Source organism: Enoplosus armatus, chromosome 12 (assembly GCF_043641665.1).
Source record: "Enoplosus armatus isolate fEnoArm2 chromosome 12, fEnoArm2.hap1, whole genome shotgun sequence".
Classification (NCBI taxonomy): domain Eukaryota; kingdom Metazoa; phylum Chordata; class Actinopteri; order Centrarchiformes; family Enoplosidae; genus Enoplosus; species Enoplosus armatus.
The window spans coordinates 22,669,813-22,693,434 of record NC_092191.1 but is presented as its reverse complement, the minus strand read 5'-3'; the positions used below and the strand labels follow the sequence as shown (position 1 = coordinate 22,693,434).

The window sequence follows — 23,622 nt, the reverse complement described above, 5'->3', positions numbered from 1 at the left end:
ACGCTCGACTTGACTCCGTTTTGATGCTGTGGGACGTCTTTGAAGCCTCGATCACGCCGGCGTGGTTTGCCGACTATTCTAGGTTAAGTTGGCATTTACAGGAGCAAGAATCTACATTCATGGGCAGCACGCTGGATTTGCTCCGCTCGGGTCATCGCCTCACTTTAATTTAAGGGTGTATTATTATAGGCTATCTTTTGTTGAACTCACTGACCACTACGTGACTTTAGTCGAGGACACAACTGCGTGCATTCAGTATTATCCATATCCCGGTTCTGACTTATCCCGGTTTGGATCATATTATCATGTTTGCGTTGAACGTAAAGTACCTGGTTACATATGCGTGACGTGGCAGCCAGTAGGTTGATGATATGACGCCGATTGTCAGCCCCAGACTGTCCTTTTTGGACAATGCGAGGTGCACGCTGGACATCATTGACAGGGGTATCAGTTTCCGCCTATGCCGTTGCGGAATTCAGCTTCATTTTGTGTCTTCAAAAGCCTCAAAAGGTTCAACAGGTCGGTGACTCGCCATCATCTGAGCCAGCCTCTCTCTCTCTGTGATGACTGTGTGATTCGTGAGTTCCCAGGTTGGTCCAACTCCCAACAGCCTGATTCAATCAAGTCTCTGCAGACCTTTTTTTTTTCCAAACCAGAGTTTAGTAGTAAAACTTAAGCTTGTGACATATCAGGTTGGCTTTGCAGACCTACCACAATAAACACTACGTCTTAGTAACTGCTGTGTCATAGGAAATTCTTCGCTTTCCAGTCATACTCAGTACTCACAGGTCCAGATCACGTCTCACGGAGCCCTGCGCTTGGGACGGCGTTCAAGTCGGGGAAAAAACAAACAAAAACAAAACAAAAAACATCCGTGAGAATCGGTGGAGCCCGGCAGATTTGTGCCACAAATCTGATAATTGCGGTGGAACCCATGGAGATGATGACGTGTCTCAAACCCCCCCCCCCCGAACCTTATGGACAATATGTTTTGTTTTTTTTCCAGCTAAATGTCACAGACCTCAAATGTATTTGAGCCCAGTTAGTGGTGTGTTTGTCCAGTCGGGTGTAGAAAGGGCTCCTGTAAAAGAGGTAACGGTCAGTAATCTTATAAAATAACACTGAAATAACATCTCCTCAAAGGCAAAAGGTAAAAAGTTTAGTTCAGAGCAAGGTGAAAGTTTGGGACTGGCCTTGCAATTGTGCTGGGATCTTGAAATACAGCTCAGCTCTTGATGCCAGAAGTAGAAAAACAGGGGGGGAGGGAGAGAAAGCCCTCCTTCGATCAGCTCGTGTTCCCTTCATGCCTGTATCTGAGTGTGTGTGTGTGTGTGTGTGTGTGTGTGTATATGTGTGTGTGTGTGTGGTGTTGTTGTTTCACCTGCCTCTGCTTGTTTTCTGTTTGCAGGGTGAACGTCTGCGGAGGACAGTGCTGTCACGGATGGAGTAAAGCTCAGGGGTCGCAGCGGTGCACGAAGCGTAAGTGTACTGTAAACTCCTTTCAGCGCAACGTTAACGCAGCCACTCCAAGTCGGCACGTAAACACCACCGGCACCCAAACCACGTTCATTCCAAAGCCCGGCTGCAGCTTTGAGACTTCTCCTAGACATTACACACTCTCACTGTAGTCTCTGATGTCTCTTTCTTGTGGAGTCTTTTGAAAATGCATGGCGTGAATGTAGAATAGGCTGAAAGGGAAATGAGAATGAAGAATTTAAGCATTCTGTCAGTATACAATCCAGTGTTTCCCGTACTTGGGCGATGTGTTAAAACCGGCCAATGTCACTTTATCTTCTGACATCCGCTTGTTGAATTCTTGAGGAGGCAGACCATTAAATTAACAAAATAAAATTACAAAAATTGCCCAAAAAAAGGCCGGTTTTACTTCTATTTCAAAACGGGTTTGCTCTAGCATTATTATCAACGCAATTTTCCCGTTATTTTCTAAATTTCTGCTCAGTTGTTTATGTAGTTCTAACATTGCTCGCTGAGCGTTAAAAATACACCATGTTACTGTACTTTGAAATCTTCTCATCGTCCACTTCAGCACCGCAGGTAGCTGACATGAACCGGCTCTAAAGCTCTCAAAAGTGTGCACTTGCTCTTAACTGTCTAAAACCAGAACCAAAACTTTGAATATCCCTAGAAACACTCTTTAAGATCGCCGTTGGAAGACAGGTCCCAGGTCTGTGTACAAATATATCCCTGATTTCTTTCCTTATTTGATATGTTGTATTTCATAGAGCCTTTGTTCTTACATAAAAAGAAATTCACAATCAAGAAAATATTGCCGGGTCGTTGTTAGTGTGCGCACACGCGCCAGTCAGGCTCGAACGTGTGCAAACGTGCATTTCATGAATGAGGCCCAGTGTCTGGACAGTTGTTTTTTTTTTTTTTTTTTCTTTTTCAATCGCTGCTTGCCGAGTCATGAGAAGACTGTTATTATATCGTCCGGCTGGCAAGAGCGCGTGTCTCGGAGTGAAAGAGAAACAAGTTTGAAATGGATTATACCTCTTGGCCCGGACCCATTGGCCAGATCACGTTCGCATTCGCGGCGTCTTGCCAACGTGTTGTTATTATAAGAGGTAAACAGCTTGCCTCCAGCGCTGTGCCCGTCTGTTGGGAGTTTCTGCGGGGAGAGACTGCTCGAGTTCTCCGGAGCGCAACAGGGAACCCCCCCCCCCCCCTGTTGTTTCTGTGTCTTAATACACACAGGACCTGGATCTGCTACTCTCTGACCTTTCAAATGATCCTATAGGAGGTACGTCACCTTTTAGCGCGGTGTGTTCTACAGCAGTGGTTCCAAAAGAAACTGCGGTGTGGTGCTTTGTCAAGTTTTGTGACGACACGCCAGCCAGCCAGTAGCATCACTTGCAATAGCTCTCTGGGCTAGCTAGCTGTCTAAACTTGTCATTTAACAAGCTAGTTGGCTTGATTGCTAACAGGACACTGACTAGCCATTTGGCCTCCCGCCACAGGGACCCATACCCAGATACTGGGACAAAACAGTTGAAAAAGCTAGTAAGTGTGCTTTGAGATTGAAGACTTTTTGGTCAGTCTTTATGGTGGACGGCTATGAAGAGGACGTGAACGGTCCCTAGGAGATAAATTCGAATCAGCTTGAGGCTACCCCGCCTTTTCTGGATGTCATAATTCCCATTCGTTCATTCGTTCAAAGCTTTCGTTGATGAGGTATTGTGGAAAAAGCCATAGCTGTGTTTCCCATGAAGTCAGCTGTGGATGATCATGGTCCTCAGAGGACGAATCCTAACGATTTGAATGCTTTTAATTGCCCTGGCAGTGACTGCTGTTTGGGTTTACAGCCTTCAGGAGCCCATATCAGCTGAACGCTTGAAGAATCGCAGTGTGGGTGGGTAGACTCCTTTTTTTGTTTTGTTTACACGGGCACAGGAAACACTGTGCAAACCCCCTGGACATTGACCAATAGGGGAAATTCCTCCGCTTGTTAGGCTTTGACAGTCTGTGTTATCTATGCTCTCCAGCCAGATGCTTAAGTTGAAGGTATTTAATGTATATTGTGAACAAAGCAGTCGTTTCTTTTTGGATTCATGTGCCTTCCCCTAAAGAGAAAACTAATGAGTAGTTAAACTGTTCGTCTCTCCCTCTGAGTGGTATATATTTGAGTTATTTTATGTGTTTTAAGAGTAAGTGGTCCGATTTGTTTTGTTGTTTTACTGTGTTTTTGACAGCCACAGTTTTTATAAATCCATAGCAATTGCATGGATGAGATAATAGTCTTGTATTGCTTGTATTGTGTGCACTCTACTATTTTTTTGCCTTTACAATTCCTGTTTATTCCAAGCATTTTCTTCTTTCACACTCGGATTCCACCCATTCATTTCTGCGTCCACATAGAAAAACAGATGTCACGCTTGGGCTTTTTTTTTTTCCCATTAAAAGTGGCATGTTCCTTGGATTTACCATCCGTTTTCCAAGATAAAGGGGTATCAGCTGCAGCAATTACTATTAGGATTTGAACCAATTTTAACAAAGTTAAATTGATTCATTAGCATGCAGCTCCAGTGAAGTTTTGCCAGTGTGACAGTGCGCAGGATATGTTATCACAATGGTCTTGGGCTTGTGGGAAATTAAGGAACGCCCGTAATGGCCGCTAAAATCAGAAATACTGAGCAAACGACAATATTAGATCAATAAAAAAACAAAAAGAACAACCTTCCTTATGTAGACATGAAGAGTGAACCATGAATAAGACAGATGTGGGCACAGATTGGACGTTGGATGTTGTCTTACTGCTCTAGAGCACAGATTGTGTTTGTTTGCTTCTTCTCTCTTGGCAGCCATCGCTGACAACATGTGATTCATTTGCACACGAAACCCGTCCGATTCAGGAGAAATGATCAGGAGACATTCCAGCTCCTCCTCCGGACTGGATGAGGTCAAAATGTCGGTGGATTACTGAATTGCAGGGCAGAATAGCGCCCTGTGGAATCCGCCTGAAGTGAGGACATCATGGTTACCTCGCAAACAAAACATCTTTGTAACTTTGTGGAACTGCTCAGTTTGCTTTCCTGTAAGAAGGCAGCCAAAATGTGAGGGGAAACAACTGGCATAAGGACTGCAGCTTCCTGTATAAATGGGTATAATAATTGCCCTCCCTACAAGACCAGGATCATATCGGGCATATTTACAAACGCAGATCCTCTCCTACACTGCACTCTGCTGGGTTTCGTCCCCTTCAGCCCGCTGTGTGTTGCAGCTCTTCTCTGCCGTTGCACAGAACTTCAGTGCGGCATTTAACTGCATGTGCCAGAGAGAATTAGAGAATGTGAAATGTTATTTGAGCGCGCTGGTGTGAGCTTGTCTCTGAATTCCGAGACACAGGTTCGCTACGCTAGTACAAAATATTCAGTTCAACGGTTTCTCATCTTTAGCCGGCTGACATTATTGAAATTATGATTCAATAGTATGCCTACTGTAGCTTTAAGTTAACATAATGCTATTAACTAAGGAATTTTTTTCACCCGCCCCTATCCATTTGAATGTCCACATAGAATACTAATAGAAAATACTATACTGTCTTACCACAAAAAAAGAGACGGCTGCAACCGCGCCCACTCCCCCGTCCCCCCAAAAAAACATCTCTTCTCCATGTGGGTTGGCTAGCAGGACACCTGGCAACTTGCTGACTCAAGTGGTTTGCTGCTCATTTGCCCAGTGGCCAAGCCCATTACAGCTCATTATTGTGTCCATCAGCAGCACTGACGCTGGAGGGCTGGGTGCTGAATGCAGGTGTTATATAGCGAAAGGGGGAGGCACAGTAAATGTTCCGCAACGCGCCCGACGACCCAGTTCAAGGGGCAATGGGGGGAGTCAAGTCGATTAAGACGTGACCGCCGCTGGTATTGTGCTGGGATGATGTCCGCACTCACCACACTTAACCGCCACTGCAGATTGAGCTCTCCTGAATCAGTTATTGCGCTAACGGCCCACGGCAGGTAGTAACGTCACTCATTATTCGTCGGCCTCATTGTCAACAGGAGGGACAGATTTTCCTTGATAAGATCTGTATTGTTTGGTTTCCTCACTTTCATTTTAATGGCTTTCCATTTTGGAAATGAAAGCGCAGACTGGCTTTGAAGATAGGAAAAAGCTGCTTTTACAGAGAAATGCAAAGAATGCATGTGTCGAAGGCAGCTGAGCCAGAGAGTTAACACGCACCCGGAGGCCACGACATACCAGGGAAATGCAAAAAACATGTCAGGTCGACAGGAGATGGGTGGCATTGCGGCGTGAAATAAGCTATCCTGAAAAGAAGCCAATTTGAGTGAAGAAGTGTCAGAATTGTGACTAATTGCCATTTCGTTTCACTTCATTCATTCATTCACTCAGCCTGACCTCGTGTTCATGTCGGCCCGATTCCTGTTTGGAACGCTGAGATTGTTTTTCTTTTGGTTTAACCAATCAGTAGTGAGTGACGTGTCCCGTCAGCGTCATCTCCGTGGACACGGAACTCGCTGTTGTTGTTTTGTTTTTTTTTACCAACCCTCAAAGAAATACGCTGATTTAAGAGTTGTTGTTTCTGTAAGTTGACCCACAACAACCTTTTTAAGACCATTTCTATGTTGCCACTTTTCCTGCATGTCGCTGTGGAGCTAACTAGCTAGTAATTGCTGTCATTTTGGAAGGCAACGATGGCAACAGACATGAGCAGGCAGATATTCAGACCGGGTTGCAAACGGACTCCCAGGTTCGTCAAACCTGTGTGGAAGAGAACAAGGACAAACCCACATTGTCCACTGTAAGCATCCATAAAAACCAAGGTGCAATGAACTGTAATTTTCCTTTAATGGGAAGCCAGTAGGTGGGAGATGGCATGGGAGGGGGTCAGTTGGGGCCCAAAAGCAACATTTTGCTCTGGGGACCCCCCCAGCAGGTTAAACTGGCCATGTGCTCTGCGTAAGATGGTTGGGGTGAGAACCAGCAGAGGCCCCATGTGATTTTAAACAGTTTTGCAATAACATATATTGCGATTCATTACCTTTCGTCAACTGCAGATTATGTCCCCAAAGGAAAACTTTGTCAACATCTGTTTTCAGTCTGTTCATCTCGCATCATTCATTTTCATTGCCGCAAAATGGGATCGTCCGACTGGCCAACACTGTCATAAACCGCTTGTATTACCGCCTACAACGTCCAACTTAACTGAACGCAAGCGTGTGCTGACTGCTGTACTGTTTCAGGTATTTTGAACAACACAACTTGTACAAAAAGTTATGCAACCTTGTATTTGCAATATTAATCAGAATTTGATTAAAGAACGACACAAAATATCACGATACTACTGCTTTATCGATATTTTCCCCCCCCAAGACTCCAAACAACATTCACCAAACTGTCATGTCCTCCTTGGTAGGTTAGAATTGGCTTTTGTAATGTGTAAGTGTTGAGGAATACATCATCGCAGTCAAGTCAAAGTGGATTCAGTGCGTTATTGCGAACAAGCAGGATGTTTAATATGATAGGGTTTCTATAGCGTCATTGCTGGCCAGGGGGAAAGATAAGTGGATCACTCCACCAGAGGATTAGTGAGGCCCACAGATTCTCGACAGACTCGTCTTATCAGAGCTAATCTGAACTCTTGAGGGCCAGCGGTGACTCAGATGATGTGGAATTCAATACCTAATATATCGATGTCATATCTTTTCCACCGCTACCTACTTCTGGATTCAGTGAACATCTGTCCCGGCCACATGGAAGGTTAAACAGGCTGTTGCAGTTACCCATAAAGTCTGAGCAATTTTCTTTCCTTCGCTGTGGAATTTTAAGGTCTTGCATCAAGACAGTGACACAAAGAAAATCATTATGCCTCCCAGTTTCTGCTTCTCACTACCCCATGAACACAGCCGCACACTCACTCACACACAAAATATTTGTTACTCTTGCAGACACCTCGCAGACCTCAGTGTGGGTGGGGGTGGGGTGGGGTGGGGGGGGCTCCCTGAGCGCCAGGCCCGGCATGGTTTGATCAAAAGGGCAAGGACATCAGCATGACTGATCTATTTCCTGTCCCCAGCTAACAAGTAAATTACCATCACTTAGTCCGTCACCCTCGTCACAGAATGGAGCTCTTATGTAGCTGACTTCAGTCTAAGAGGGAGGGAGGGAGGGAGGGAGAGAGGTAGAGAGAGAGAGAACTATTCGCAGAACAGATGGCAGCCTCAGCTCCAGGCCAGAGAGGGGTGGGGGAAATGAAAACTATTTATGCTAGTCGGAAAAGAAAGCAAAAAAGCTTCGCCCAAAGTGGAAAATTAACTGTGGGGTTGTTTCAAAACGCTAACATAACTTAGCTCCGGGGGGGGATGACAGCAATGATGTCATCTTTGAGGTAATCACTCTTTGGAAGAGGGGTGTAACTCAACCGATATTAGATGTTGAAAGTAGGGACACACATGTTTTGGACTATTCTATGATGCACTGTTTCACTCGCACCTCCAATGTGGTAGAACAAGTTATCCTTTAGTTTCAGGTTCTCAGTTGGGAGGGAGTTGGAGGCAGCAACAAATATAGTTTAGAGCCCGATTGTAACAGCAACGTTACAGACCAAAATCTATTCATTTCGGTAGAATCGGCCACTAGATTTTGGCAAATTGCAAACAGTGAGAAAAAACATTTTGACAGTGCTAACCACGTAAAAGCCTTGAGAGAACTCCTTTCTCATTCACGACCTTTGAGATAACCGGAGTTTATTGAATTTAACAACTTAATGCTCAAGAATACAAGACGCGTAAACAAAATCATATAAACCTGTCCCGGATACACGCTCTCACATGCTTCCCAGAACTTTTTTATTTGACTGCACTGCCACAAACAGTGAAAACGTGTTTTCACGTTTGATACAAATATCAGGTATAGAATGATTGTATTTATTTAGCTTGAGATTGGGCTTTGGTACATGCCCTTTCACAATCCTCAGTGGTGATGCCTTCATGTAGGTCCTCTTTCCATGCTTCTAGCCTCTTTACAGATGACTTCTGAGGACTCTCCCACCAGAAGGTTACATATTTTGGAGATTATGCCCCCTCCCGAAACAGTCCATCACCATAACCTTTTCTGTTGCTGCTACGGAGGGGATACAGTAGATAGTGACTTAACGAGAGCACTACTTTCTAAACTTCCAGGACAAATTAATTTCGCAGCGCAACTTTCTGGTTTTGATTGGACGCTTAGGCTGACATAGATTAACCACAATGCGCATTTTACAATGCTTTTAAAATCTCATATCCACACGTATCTAGACTCGAATACGGGTGAAAGCCAGGGCAACTGGGAATTTCATTTTTCATTCTGTGAGCGTACACACCTGACAGCCACCTCCTGGTGAGCATAGGCATGCACCCTAAAACAACTGCGCAACGCTTATTTTTTCCCCCCACCGGGGAGAAAACAGCACCGAAGACGTCCTTGTTAAAATGGATTAACGCCAAAAGACAAGGAGCAGTTTTGAATGTCCAAAAAAAAGTATGACAACAAAGCATTGAAGGCCTGCATGTTTTCAGGCCTGAGCCAATGCAACAATGTAAGTAAGCTAAATACTAATGTCTTTTCTCCCTCTTTGTTCTCTCATGCTATGTATATGCCATTATTGGGGGGGGGGGGGGGGGGGGGTGACTTCATCATACAGTCTTTGTTTGTGTAAATATTTGTATATGTAGAAGGCATTCCTTCTCATTATCCAATTTAATCTTTAGGCCATTATATATCATATATTTAGTTTGTTTTATTCTAGCGTATAGCCTATGCAATATTGTGTACCGTTTTGATTTGTATCAATAGCTACATAAAAGGTTTTTTATTAACCAAATGTATGTACAAACTGGAAATATATGCCGTATGTAACGAAATGCACGCAAAAATAAAATTGAAGCGGGACATATTACCAAGATGTGCGTATAAATATGAATATATGCAAGACACGTGATGATCATGTCATGCAACTGCTGGATTAGGGTACTGGTACTTTTTGTTCCAATTCAGGCACTGGGTAGTGCATTCTGTTAGGTAGGAAATATCTATCGGAATGGACTACTTCCTCTATAAATGCGGTTAAACATAAGGTGACATCTAATGTAACCTGGCCTGATCAGATGTGCTAAGTGGCATTGGAAAGGTACAGGAAGTGCAACCAACTTTGGGTCAAACCTGAGGAAAGCTTTTACGAACTGGCAACACAGTGGCTGGCTGAAAAGGTGGTTCGCTCCAACAGAGACCAACCTATTGGTTGTGTTGATATTGAGCATCAAGTGGCTTTTATTGCAACACAAGACTAATCTCTCTGTCAAACCTCTGTACACATCCCAGAATGAAGGAGCCATTGGAGAACTTGTAAAGGGGGCAGGTTCCCGTGTTGAAAGACAGATGTCTTTCATCAGCCATTCAGTCCCTGACCCCCCCCCCCCCCCCCCTTCATTAATCATTTTCGCAAATCTCAAAGCCACTAATCAGACTAACAAGCTTAGTGGTGGAGGTGACACACCCTCAGGGACCCTGGGGAGAATGAGAGGGGGCCGGCCTCTTTCTGAGTCACACACACACAAATGCACACATGCTCAAAATTTCAGAATTGCATCCAATGAATTGGTATTTTATAGCTGGACGAGTCAATAAGTCATTTGCAAAATAACTCAACAGCTTTACTCATTAAAGGTCTTTGTTTATGGTTGACAGCTAGCGGTAATGTACCCTTTTCTAATTTTGTAACGTACTTTTCTCGATTTTTGTTGATTGGGGCTGAAAATTGCAATGTTTCTGCCCGCATTTCAATGTCATTTACAATTTGAAACCTCAGGCGGGCGTTTGTGGTCTAGTTTTATTCGCTTGTGCCCAGAATAATCACATAACGCCGGTGTTGTCTCCGCTTCTCCCAAGTGGCCGAATAACATGAAACGACGACGTAATGTGCTCGAAATTTTGACAGAAATTTGGGACAACCCTGCCAATTGAGACGTCTGCACCAACACTGCAGACGCTTGACTGCTTTATGTCAAAATGTCGGCTGCTCTTTTAGCTCTTATTTGGTTGACGCATGAATATTCTCTCGTCCTCATGCGAGGCGATTAGCTAGATCATTTATTTCGATAAAGACCCACCGCTCCGTTGGGCTTTATGTGGTGTTTTTATTGTTCTTTGGGGACTTCAGAGTTCATGACCTCAAATTAATTTAAAGGGTCGGCCTCGCAAAAATTACCAATAAATAAAATGGAATACAAATGAAAATGTTAATGCTTATCCTTAGTGGTATCTGGCCATTATTACACAATGTCTACACTTTTCACTGGAACTACTTTCTACTGAAGAAATAGTCCCCATAACTGTGATCTGTGGAAACCACCTCACCTATACCCAACCCCCTAACCTCACTGGACAAGGGCTCCCTCTCCACACAAATCCCAATGTAACCCCTGATTATGTGATGATATTTGATGGTAATGCATACATGAATGAGGTGCAATGTCCATTTTAAATCTTGAAAAGTCCAGTTTATCCATATGTGTGACCTCTACCCGTCATCACTCGTTTTCATTCTCCTATCTCTCTCTCTTTCTTTCTCTCTCCTCCTTCTCTGCTCCGTCTGGTTTTTATGTTGTAGCCAATTGCATCCCTCAATGCCAGAACGGAGGAATGTGCCTCAGGCCTCAGCTCTGCGTCTGCAATCCTGGCTCAAATGGGAAGGCATGCGAACAGAAGACGGTGCCCACACACCCCTTTCCCGGGAATGGACCCGCCAATGGGCACACCACTGGTCACACAAATGGACACAATAATGGACACAATGGGGTACCCCAGCGGCCCATACCTCAGCAAGTGCCTCCCAATGGTTATGCCTCCGCCCCACCTCCGCCTAGCAACGTGGCCCAGATGAAACTAACCGTCAAGCCGGCCCCCCAGCTTGTACGACCGCATTACATCCAACAGCACATCCAGCAGCAGTAAGTACCATGCTTTGATTCAACCTTTATTTGTACAGGAAAAAAAATCAGCTGAGCTCCATGCTCTTCATATATATATATAAAATTCACAGAAAATTCAAATTCCCATATACATCCATATAGTTTTGCTAATTGACTCTGTGAGAAGGTCACTAGAACCAGTCTTTCACAATCTTGAATTCAGCAACTAATAACCAGGCCTTTTCTGCGTATTTTAAACAACTAGAGATGCTGAGTGTGAACACACATGCGAGCACAAGTAAAAAAAAAAAAAACAACAACAAAAAAAAAAAACATTCTGCAGATTGTCCCTGCTGAAAACTGTAAAAACAAATTTGCAGATTCCGTTTGGGTTTGCTGATAACCCCTGAGCAACTCCACTGGAGCTGGCATGGCAGAGTGATAGATTACCTTTCTGTCTGTTGGGAGAGCAACTTCTCCGTAATTCACAAGACCAAATCAGCGGTCTGCACATATTTCATGACTAATCAGAGGGTTGTCTTGTTTTTCTCTTGTGCTTTTTTGCGAATAAATCGAAGAAAAAAAGCACAAGATGGAGAAACTGGGTTCATTAACCACAACTACAAAAAGATAAAAGACAGATCGCTCACATCCTAAAAACAAAAACAAAAATATGGGGCCTCACTCACGAATGTCCTGTTTTTTTTTCTTGGATTTATTCGCAAAAAAGCACAAGAGAAAAACAAGACAACCCTCTGATTAGTCATGAAATATGTGCAGACCACTGATTTGGTCGGAGAAGTTGCTCTCCCAACAGACACCTACAGCATTGGAGGACACGTCAATGCAGATTAAAAGTTCTGCACGGGCCTATATATGTGAGACCTGAACCCGGCCCTTACCCACGCCTTTCAGGCCGGACCCGACCAAACCAAACCAAACCTGCCTGGTACTGCAGAAGACTCAAACCATCCCTAGGCTGTATTTTTTGTTGTTTCGCCTTCAAAGACAAAGTTAAATGCTTTGCTTTAGAAAGACTTTCTCGCACATGAAAAATAACTGCTGGTGGTGACGACTGTATGCGTTTTAATGTGGGCTCATTTCACATTAAAAACAGCAACTTTATGCAGCAATTACTACTTTTTAAAAGTGCTCCCAAAGTTGTGTAAATGGACGAATTCTTTAGAGGGAAACGATTATTCTTCTGACTTCCTACACTGACCGCAATCTATCTCTAACCTTAGAAAAGAAGGCAACTACAAAGGACGTATTTTGTCATGTCAAGTTCTGAGGACTTGGAACTTACCACGAACCATTATAAGAATCTCTACACCCCAGTTTACCAGTGGTCCTGACCACTTCCCCATGAACATTTTGGAAATAAGGAAACACTGATGAATCCGACAAAGGTCCTAAATTTGTTTGTATGCACACACACACACACGTTGAGATCAAATATCCGTGTGTATGAGTGTTTCATGGATGAGCCAGCCCTAGTCAGGACTGTCTACAAAATCTACTATAATACCAATGCAATTCAGTATCCTGTGTTAATATACAATACAAGTCAAACAAGCCCACATAAATATATACAATACATATGGTACAATATGGAGCCGTAAATGTCCAAATGCATCCAATCTTAACATAACTGTGATATATAACAAACTCCAACTGCAGGCACAACGTGTTGTTTTCTAAATGTATGTGGAGCACCTGTATCACAGAGTGTACCATCATATTGAAGAACCGAGCCTTTCCCCAAGAAGTATTTCGTGCAAATCTGGAGCCAAGTACAGAACCAGAATCAAGTCAGTTTTATTTTTATAGCCCAATATTACAAATCACAACTTGCTTCAAAGGGGCTTTACAATCTGTACAGCATGCAACACCCTCTGCACTTAGACACTCTGACCTGCGCAGCTTGGCAGCTTGGCAGCTTTTAGGGCACAGAAACAGTAGGGGGTTAGAGAAATGCAGTTGATGCCAAAAAACGTTGCTGTCTGTCAATTGTTAATGAAATGGCCCCAAACCCAGCCTGAAACCCGATACTGTGCTGGGACTTGTCGGATAGCAGGATTCTACGCACCGCATCCAGGTCGAGGAGGGAACGACGGGCGGCTCACCTTGAATGCTAATCTGGGATGCACCGACTCAATACGCAGACTTGGAAAACCGCCACGACTTGACTTGATTCACGTTAGATACAGTTTCTTTGCCAATGTCAATGTAGAATTCAGTTGTTTCCACTGTCGTTTCCACCACTTGTTTACTCATGCCGACTCAATTTTCAGTGCCATACCAATCCCTGGCAGCATGTTGGGTAAAAGATATATATATATATGTATATATATATATATATGTATATATACAGTGCTTAACAAATTTATTAGACCACCTGTCATAAAAATGAGAAAACACAAATATTTTAGAAATCTGACAAAAACTTGTATTGTTATTTATTAGGCAACTAACAAACTGGAACAACTAAATAGTCCTTATTCACATATATTAACCAAAAATCTTAATATTCTGTATGACCTCCTTTGGCCCTGATAACAGCTTGCATTCTTGCAACCACAAAACAAATGTTTCTGTTCAGGAATGCAAGTAAATAACTGTAATCTGGCATCTCAATCAAAAAATAATAACGTGCTTTACTTTTTTTGTAAAACAGTAAATTTGAGAATTCATGGATAACAACAATAATTATATTTTAGCATTAAAGAGATCATTTTGATTAAAGAGCTTGGCTTGCACATACTGGTGGATTAACCGTTACAGAAACATCAAATATTTTGGTCATCAGCAATACTGTTCATTTAGGGCAGCGGGGGCAAACACCTTACACTGGGTGGGGGTCTAATACATTTGTTAAGCACTGTATATATATCAGACCGGCAATCAAAAATGCAGATACCCTGAGTAGAGGTATTGGAATTAGTATCAGAAGAGAAATAGTTGGATCAGCGCATCCCTAATAATGATGACCTACTTCAGTTCAAAATGACTAACTTGTTGTTGTGTACCACCTGTAACATTAAATAGATACTATTTAGCATATTGTTTTCTTGTGGCAAATGTTCTGAGGCTTTGGGAACAAGCTTGTGGATGTGTGTTTACACATTTCCCCATATCTCTTAACATCTTGGCCCTCCACTTCATGGCTAATGGTCTCCGTTGAGCGAGCATGGCAACTCGAATATGAATGTGTTTATACTTCTCACCTTCTCAGAGTTTACCGATGGAGTCCAGCAGTACGGTTTCTGTCAGACGTGACCCTAACTGGTACGAGGCCTCGCCTGTTGACAATCACACAAGCAGCGTGTTTGGCAGCACGCTGACTCATCGTCAAGCCTGCGAGCCAACTCCACACAATTGTTGATCCGAGCGTCGGAAATATTCTTTTTTTTTTTTTTTTTATAAACACAAATCCCTCACTGTGAAGGCTGTGTTATTCTGGTGTGCCTGGCCAGGACTCGCACTTATTATCGCCGTCCGTCAGTGTAATAATAGGCAGGATTTCTCTCTCTTTCATAAGGGGAGCTGAAATGCCACCAACTTCTGCTGTGTCTAACTGTTAGTTTGTGTTGCCTGTCACTACAGCACATGACTGGAGAACGTGTGCAGTTAAAAATGGCCCCAGCGCCTTGACAGGTCCAACTGGTGAATGTAGAAAACCTCTGCTTTTCAGCTCAGTGTGGATGGACACATCCAGACCCACCTGGCACAGCGTGCAGCTAATCTTGGCCCAGGTCAGACCAAGACTTCTGATTATTGATGAATGATATTTAAAATGTTAATGAAGACCTTTTTTTCTGCGCCGGGCCTTCACACGCGTTCTGTAAGAGGGTTTTTATTTTTTCTTTGATGCACTGCACAGGCACAAGTAATTGCTACCAGATCTGTGTCCTCGAAAGCTGCTCTCAATTTGCAGAGGGGATTTATCTCTCACAAGGAGCCAGTCTCCTATTGGTTATGGAGCAGTTTTGTCATCTGATACGGTGAAAAAAAAAAAAAAAAAAAAAAAAAATAGGGCAATAATCCCCAGGTAAGGAACTCGCTTACTCATCAGATCAGTCTGGTGTGCACAAGCAGCTGAGGGAAATCACAAATCAGCCTACAATCTGTGCAAATCCAACCGTTTTTAGATGATCTTGGTGACATTATCCAGTGTTTTGGTGCCCAACTTTATAACATCACATTCTCTAGCACAGAGACCTGCGCCAAGTCACCAACCTCTGTCTGTTTCAGATATGCAGTATTCCCTTGGTAAACAGTCAAAACCGTGTTGCACTAAATTAGTTTGACTTTCACCGATATCACAGTGTAATTTCAAAGCATTAATCTAATTTGGGCGCTCATACCTTATGGATAAGATTTGCCTTTTACAGTTCTTTTTCCGGTCTGGATAGCAAGCAGGTTTATTGAGTAAAAAACTATAACTGGTCTTTTCTACATCAATCCATGTTTCAGGTTGAGATGGTTCTGGGATTTTCTCAGCAATTATCCAGTTTTTCTTTTTTGCCTTTTAAAGAATCTTAAGAAAATGATCTGAAATTGTAGTAAAGATGGAGAACCTCGTAAGCAGCATTTTCAAGTTGATCTGGTTTGGACACCATGGAGTTGAGATGAGGAAAAAAGTGATTCCCCCCTCGGTACTTGCAACGAATCCTTTATCAGATGTTTAGTCGATGTTCTCGTTTATAAATGACTAGATGAGGCTCAACCAGTATATGCTGAATATTTAGCCGGCCCTCTCTGGCCTGTCACAAGCCAAATAAGTTGAGTGCGTCATTTACATACATAGTTCTGAGTGGAAGTCCCAGTAGCTTATGGTGTCTGGGCTCACAGGGTACAGGGTGCAACTGCTGCCCTTTTGCATTGCAAGGAGCTAGTTTGAGCTGGTTTTGGGCGTCTGATCAGGATTCCTCCTGTTGCCCTCCCCCTTGGAGATGTCCCGGGCTCATCCAACTGGAAGGAGACCACGGGGCAGACCTGGAACACGCTGGAGGAGGGATTACATATTCCCGCCTCAGCCGTCCCCGGGAAGACCTAGAGGAAGTGGCTAGTCTGGGCTCCCCTCCCACCTCGACCTGGACCATGATGATGTTTCCGAATATATATGAATGGAAGGATGGATGATTGCAACTTAGGACGTAACTGATGAGAGAATTATGCTCATATTTTAGTTTCAAAACCTAATGTACTAATTTTCGAACACACAATACAAGTTCTAATCAAATAAAAGTTCTTACACACTTTCAGAACCGTGAAAGAGTCTCTTTGATCCCTTCAGTCCACCTGTCAGTTACCCAGAACGAAGCACTGACATACGGTGAAGAGATATTCGTCCCTGCAGCCTGCCCGCCTCAGTTGCAATATTACTAATGTGCGAGAGGGCTCTGGTGAGGTTCAGTGGGTTCATTACAGTAGGCCCGAGTATGTCAGCTCTCGTGGGGAAGAAGACTGGGATGACTGGAGTGTAGAGGTCGGTAGTGGGTTGTGAATGCGGCCAGAGCAGTGAAGCCCGAAACTGAACACGCACACACACACACACACACACACACACACACACACACACACACACACACATATAAACTCACTCACTCCCTCAACCCTGACTCACCGATCTGTTTATGAATAAAATCTATATCCCCTCTGATATTCAAGACCAGCAGGCTCTTGTGATCATTCCTTGGACACTCTCCAAACTCACTTGCTTCTTTTCATTTAATGGCTCAGTCATTGCCAATCCAGTCCGCAAAATCTGATGTTTCGAACTTCTCTCTCTCTCTCTCTCGCCACCACTGTTCTCTCTGTCTTGCAGCTCACAGATTTGAAGCTCTTTGCTGTTGCCGTATTTAGGAGCAGGCTTGTATAGAAGCAGTGGTACAATCTGGTACTGTAACATTTCGTGACTGACGTGATCACTGATCAACCCCGGAAACAACCCCACAGTATCCACATGGGACTTCCTACACTTAGATGATGTCAAATACAGACTGAACCTATAGTGGGTGTTGACCTTTACCAGATGTTGACAGATGTATGTATGCATGTAGACAGTAAGCTAGGTAAGGCAGACAGACGGGGGGAAAGTGACAGCTTCAGCAGATACGTAGTGTGAAACCTTATTGATTCCCACGAGGAAATTGTGTCTCAGCAGCAGGAAACGGTAAAAGGATGGAAGAGTTGTAGAGATGGGGCAGGTGCTGATCTGCACCCTTCATCACAGAGGAACAGAAAAGGTGGGTCCAAACTCCATACTACATGCTCGTTTTGAGTATGTAACATTGGAAATTAAGCAGCAACGCCGGGGGTGGAGGAGGTAGGAAGAAGTGATCTTACCAGACCTCCTGTAGCCAGCTCCTCATATCTGCTTGAGTCTAGCGTCTTGAGGCAGCAAAACCCACCCGAATCTCTAACCAAGCTGTCACAGTCAAGTTACATTGTGGGAAATGTAGGCCCCAGGTTTTGACAAGAAGGAAGAATGGAATAAAAAAAATAAAAAAAAGAGTAGCGCTCTAGAGTTCTGCTGCATCAATTTAGTTCATTTCTTTTGAACTCTCACAGTGTTATAGAGTGCAATGCTAAATCAGTGGAGCACTCTTTTAAGTGCAGAGCTGGAGTCAGGATTTGGTCAGCCCGGCAAGCTAAGCGCGAAGAACTGGAGCCTGGGGGAAGCAGCTAGCCTCGCTCATAAACGGAAATGTAAAAAAGGCCATTTGTGGTTCTAGGGGGGAGTTGACGTGCTGTAGCTATTTCTTGGTGAGAAGAGTTTGCCGGAGCAGGTGGCAGTTTTCAGTGCAGAAAGCGGCTGTGTTCAGCCAGAAAGCGGTGATAACCTCTATGCTACCTGACCTGTACCAGACAGACAAAGATAGTGACTAGCTGGTGTAATGGTGAAGCATTGACTGTAGCAGCTAGAAAGCTATATTTTGGGCTATTTGTCAGGTGGACAAAAACCCAACTCCAAATAAATGCTAATGTTGCTTGCTTGTTTGCTGGATGTCAACAGGTAATTCTTTGCTGTAAAAACAGAAAACATTTCTCAACGGCGTTACTCGTGATCAAAATTTCCACGAGGTACCTTTTTTAATGAGGCTTTCAGGTTTAAAAGAAAAACATTATCAAGTCCTTTAATAAATATGATGTAGTCAGAATCCCATGTGAAAATACATGCTCCCTTTGCCTGCCTGAATATAGACCCCCCCCCCCCATTACTGTATATACACATACACATTTCAGTTTCAGATACCCTGTACATAGTTGCATAACCTAAACAGAAGAGCTATTTACGACATTACAGGGGCACAGCAGAGATATTTACAAGGCTATCACTTTCTGTTTATTTATACCATGGCTGGGGACCTATCATATGAATGGGATGAAAGTATGCCCGGTTGACAAATGGCTCTTACTCCATGTTTAGTTCTTGTTGTGATACTTTTCCTATTTTTTTTTTTTAAAGAAAGGAGGAAGTTAAAACGATGGTCAGCAGAGTGAGTCCCGTAGTCTAATGGATTGTAGATTTCAACAAGGGGTGGTAGCTCTTGGGTCTATGATTTTTGATGCCCTGCGTACCATTTTGTTCAGCCGTTTCCTGTCTTGTGCTGAGGTGTTTCCAGCACCACACAGTTATTCCAGAGGTGAGGGTGCTCTCGATCCCAGCACAATAGCTTTTGCATCATACCTTCCTGTGATACGGAAAACCTTTTCAGTTGTCTTAAAAAGACAAAGTCTTTGCTGAGCTTTCTTCAGTACTATTGACCTCCCACCTTAAAGAAGAGGGTATTGTTAGGGCCTTTCTCAAACCGGACCCCCAGCTTCATGAAGGTGTAGGGTGTAAATACAGCGACAAGCTTCGGGACGAACTTCCCTCTCTGTAGACTAATATTTAAATTGTGTAGCTGTAGGTGAAGATTGTCAAAGCATTAACGTGATTTCTTTAGGCCTACATATCACCCAAGTGGATGAAATGTCCAAAGGACAATGAATGTCTATCTTAGTTTGAGCAGTTTGCGTTCCATGGGACTCATATTTGCATACGTCTTTCACGATGAATACAACACGGCGTCAGTAAGTCAGCATTGATGCAGACTTGCTGTTGGAGGGTTATTATAACCCACTTCCACTCCCCGGTAATTGGTTTGGGATGGCACTCAATATGGGGGACCCTCGACGTCGGGGGGGGGGGGGGGGGGGGGGGTTGAGAAAGGCCCTTAGACTCAAGAATTTGGAGTGTTCAACCTGGCCATTTATGTAGATAAACAGAGAGAGAAGCCAAGAGAAACAAGTCTGCTTGGATCCACTCAGGTATAAGACATATTGACCCACAGACTTGAGACCATGTGTCAATTGAACAGGACCCTATTCATTGAAGGTGATTTTCTCGCACATGGACAGGTTCCTCTTTTTTGCTTGATGGGTGAGTGCATGTGGACAAGACAACACCAGAGAATCCCCCCCTTCATGTCTACAGCCTTTCCCTCTATCTGTTGTTGAGGAATAGATCTCTTTAACTAAGCTGATAGAAGCTGCTCATCTCCAATAATGTCAGACTGCATGGTCGCAATTCAGAGCACATGCTTTGTTTGGCTATCAAGTTTATTTGACCTAATTGAGGAGATAAAAGATATAAACACAGTATATCTCCAAGCAGACCGCGGACATTCACACCATTACTTTTAATATTAGAGGATGTAGAAGACGCCTGGTGGTTCCGACAACAGCTGACCAAACACTGATGAGCACACATAGATATTTTCATGCTGACTTTTATTTTTAACACCAGCCCATGCCAGGATCTGAGGGCTCAAATAGACTTACTATTTTTGCTATGCTCACAAAAGTAATACACAAACACGTAAACAGTCCCATCTTTTTACAACGTTGAAATATTTTAGCATAAAAAACGATCATCCCAGCTCCCATCAAAATTTACTGGCGCAACTGTCCATAATATTCACTCAAGTTCTAAAATCTTTTTTTTTAGCTGTAATCTCTGCTGTCAAAAAACGTTTGCACTTTTCAGTCCTGCTGTTAGTAGAGAGGTGTCTCAACTTACTCGTCCATGGACTTCTGTCGAGCCACGATGTTTAACCTGCAAGTGTCTAGGGTTTATAGGAAACAATATATATATATATATTTTTTTTTTTTTAATGACGTAATCATCTAAACATACTGTTGAGTAAGGCTATGTTCCAAGGTTGGATTTGCCAGTCAACACTATTACAAATGTCATCTTGAATGGGATCTTGAATGAGATTTTCTTACTTCTGGCACAGAAATCACAGTTTCACTTCGACTCTCCACCTTGACAAGTTTTTACGGTTGGGGAAACCACTCGTCCGCCATAATCCATTTCTCCAGTCTCCGTCTGTATGCACCGATGGTTTCAAACAGTCATATTCAAAATATGGCTGAATACACTGCCTCTGTATGGGCCAACAAGCGGCATGGTGGCGCAGTGGTTAGCACTGTCGCACGGGAGGTAAAGCTGGTTAGAGTGGGTTGGGGATTCGATCCCTGGCTGCCCCCGTCATGTCGAAGTGTCCTTGAGCAAGACACTGAACCCCAAGTTGCTCCCGATGGAGACCAGCACCTTGCATGGCAGCTCGGTCGCCATCGGTGTGTGAATGTGTGAGTGAATGGGTGAATGGGACTTAGCTGTAAAGCGCTTTGGGAACCGTGAAGGTTGAAAAGCGCTATATAAGTGAGATCATTTACACCATTTTAGGTGTTATTAGAATACTTTTTGCTTGGCTGTGTCCCTTTTCTCCTACGGTGCTGCAACATGGCAGAATCCTCTCAGGCCACATTTGGTTCTGCAGTTGAGAATACTAGTAACACTGCATGACTCACTGCCTAAGGAAGCAGCAGCTGCAGACCAGGGAGAGAGTAAGAGCATAGAAATACCTTCTGCTATCATACTGCAACCTTCAATCACTGATGAATGAGCAGTGTAAGGGCATCCTGCTGCCTCACAAGGTTACAACCTGTACCCTCAGCTCTCTAAGTCCTGGGTTTAAAATCAGCCAAGGCACCTGTATTATATGCAACTCCCTCACTCTCTGTTCCATGCCATCTGTGTAATGAAGCTGAAATGAAAGATTTATGATTTGCTGTCTGTAAAGTAAGGAAACCTCAAGAATGACCACAGAGTTGAGTCAACATCTCTCTAAATCAGTCTCAGCAGAAATGAAAAATTGTAAGTTTCACAAAGGTTGAATTTGTTGCTGGAGAACTGTCTTGGATTGCATCATGTTTTACTAGTGTTGATCTTATGGTGTCCAACTCTGGTATTTAGCTCAGATGTGAGTTCCATGAACTGGATGAGGCATTTGGAAAGTAACTTGTGAAGATTGAGAATTTACTTGTGGTGGCGGGTGGTGCGGCGTGTGGCGGCCAGGTCCAGTAATACACTAGTCAAACAAAGGTTTATGAATAACTCAGGAGAGACCTAACGTTAGTTAGCTGTTGTGTTAGCTTGCTGGCCAATTTATCGATACATCACTTTGCACTGAGTGTGTGTTCAGTTTGGTGTTGAGGCGAACATTACTAGCTAGCTGGTCCAACAACCCTTGTAAGTTAATGTGTAACATTATCACATGAAATGCGACATGGCAACTACCATCCAACTATAGGTACTCAAAATTCAAGGTTAGGTATGTACCTTGGTTTTGGGGTCACAGTTCACGTGAGAGTTTAGCGGTCCCTGCCCCATTGAAAGAATATAAACCTTGGCCACCACTTAGTCTGGTCTTAACCACACAAGTTTGTGGAAGAGTGCCATGCCTCAATCAAAGGATCATCCAAGGCATGTATTACTACAGGAGGATCGACAGATTTCTCTTGCATTGGCTAGTGTTCATGAGTCCACCATTAGACAAACACTGAAGAATTGTGTGTATGGCAGAATAGCAAGGAGAAAGCCACTACTCTCCAAGAAGAACATCACTGCCATCAAATGCTCTGTGGAAGGATAAAATAGAACTTTTTGGTTTAAATGAGAAGCGAAAACCAAACACCGCCTTCCAGCATAAGAAGCTTATCCCAACTGTGAAGCACGGTGGTGGCAGTATCATGGTTTGGGGCTGCTTTGCTGTGTTGGGACCAGGGCGGCTTGCAATCATTGACGGAACTATGAATTCTGGATTGTACCAGCAAACTCTACAGGACAATGTCAATGTATGCATTTGTAAACTGAAGCTCAACAAAAGGTGGGTCATGCAGTAATGACAATGACCCCAAACACACAAGTCTGTCTACTAAAGAATGGTTGAAGCAGAAAAAATGTCACGTTTTGTGAGGGCCGAGTCAAAGTCCAGTTTGTCAAAAGTGAAGTGGAAAGGGTTGTGGAAAGACCCGAAGCGAGCAGTTCATTCAAGGAAGCCCACCAACATCACTGAGTTGAAGCGTTTTTTAAGGAGGTATGGGCCAAAATTCCTCAAGTTATTGCTACACAAGGGGGTCACGCCAGGAACTTAAAGCAAAGGTTCCCATACTTTTTCCAACAATTATTTTTCCAAATAAAAAATAAATAAATAAAAAAAGTGTAATGTTATTTGTGTTAATTGTTTAACTGGGTCCTCTTCTTGTATTTTTACAACTTGGATGAAGATCTGCTCACATTTGAGAGCACATCTATGCAGAAATACCCAAAATTCTAAAGGGTTCATCAACTTTCTAGCAGCACTGTTAGGTCATCGCAATGATTTCAGACCCTGATTAGCACATTTATCTTATGAAAAACAATAAAAGCAGATCAGCCGTCAAGTTTATGGGAGATTGTCCCTTTGGTCAACCATAAAGTACTGCAATAAAGTGAGCCTGCACTTAGATATTGAACGGTACTGAAGACTTGTTCCTGGCTACCGTTAGTATCTACCTGGAAAACATGAATGGTTTTGATGTGTAGTGTGTCATGTTCTTGAAGAAGTATGTGTTTTTTTTTCTTTTTTCAAGAGTATTTTATGTTCTATTTGACAACTGATGATGTCCTCCTTTCCCTCCAGGATCCGGCCCATGCACCCAGGTCAGAGCCAGCAGTATGTTATAAAGCCGAAATACTACCACACACACCACACACACACACAGACGCATGTCCACTCCCAACCTGAGAGGCCGATCCCCCTAACAGTGGGACACAACCCTATCCATGGTGAGTAAGCCTCCCTACAGATCACCT

The 23,622-nt window shown here is 43.4% G+C and overlaps 1 protein-coding gene across 1 annotated transcript in view; it reads left to right on the top strand.

Annotated features, from left to right (window-relative positions):
• The window catches only part of ltbp1 (latent transforming growth factor beta binding protein 1), a 103,672-nt gene that overhangs the window by 4,505 nt on the left and 75,545 nt on the right, over positions 1–23,622 (top strand). The window contains exons 2-4 of the mRNA XM_070916585.1: positions 1,409–1,479; positions 11,129–11,468; positions 23,450–23,595. Coding sequence (XP_070772686.1) covers positions 1,409–1,479; positions 11,129–11,468; positions 23,450–23,595 — 557 coding nt within the window. The remainder of the gene's footprint in view (positions 1–1,408; positions 1,480–11,128; positions 11,469–23,449; positions 23,596–23,622) is intronic.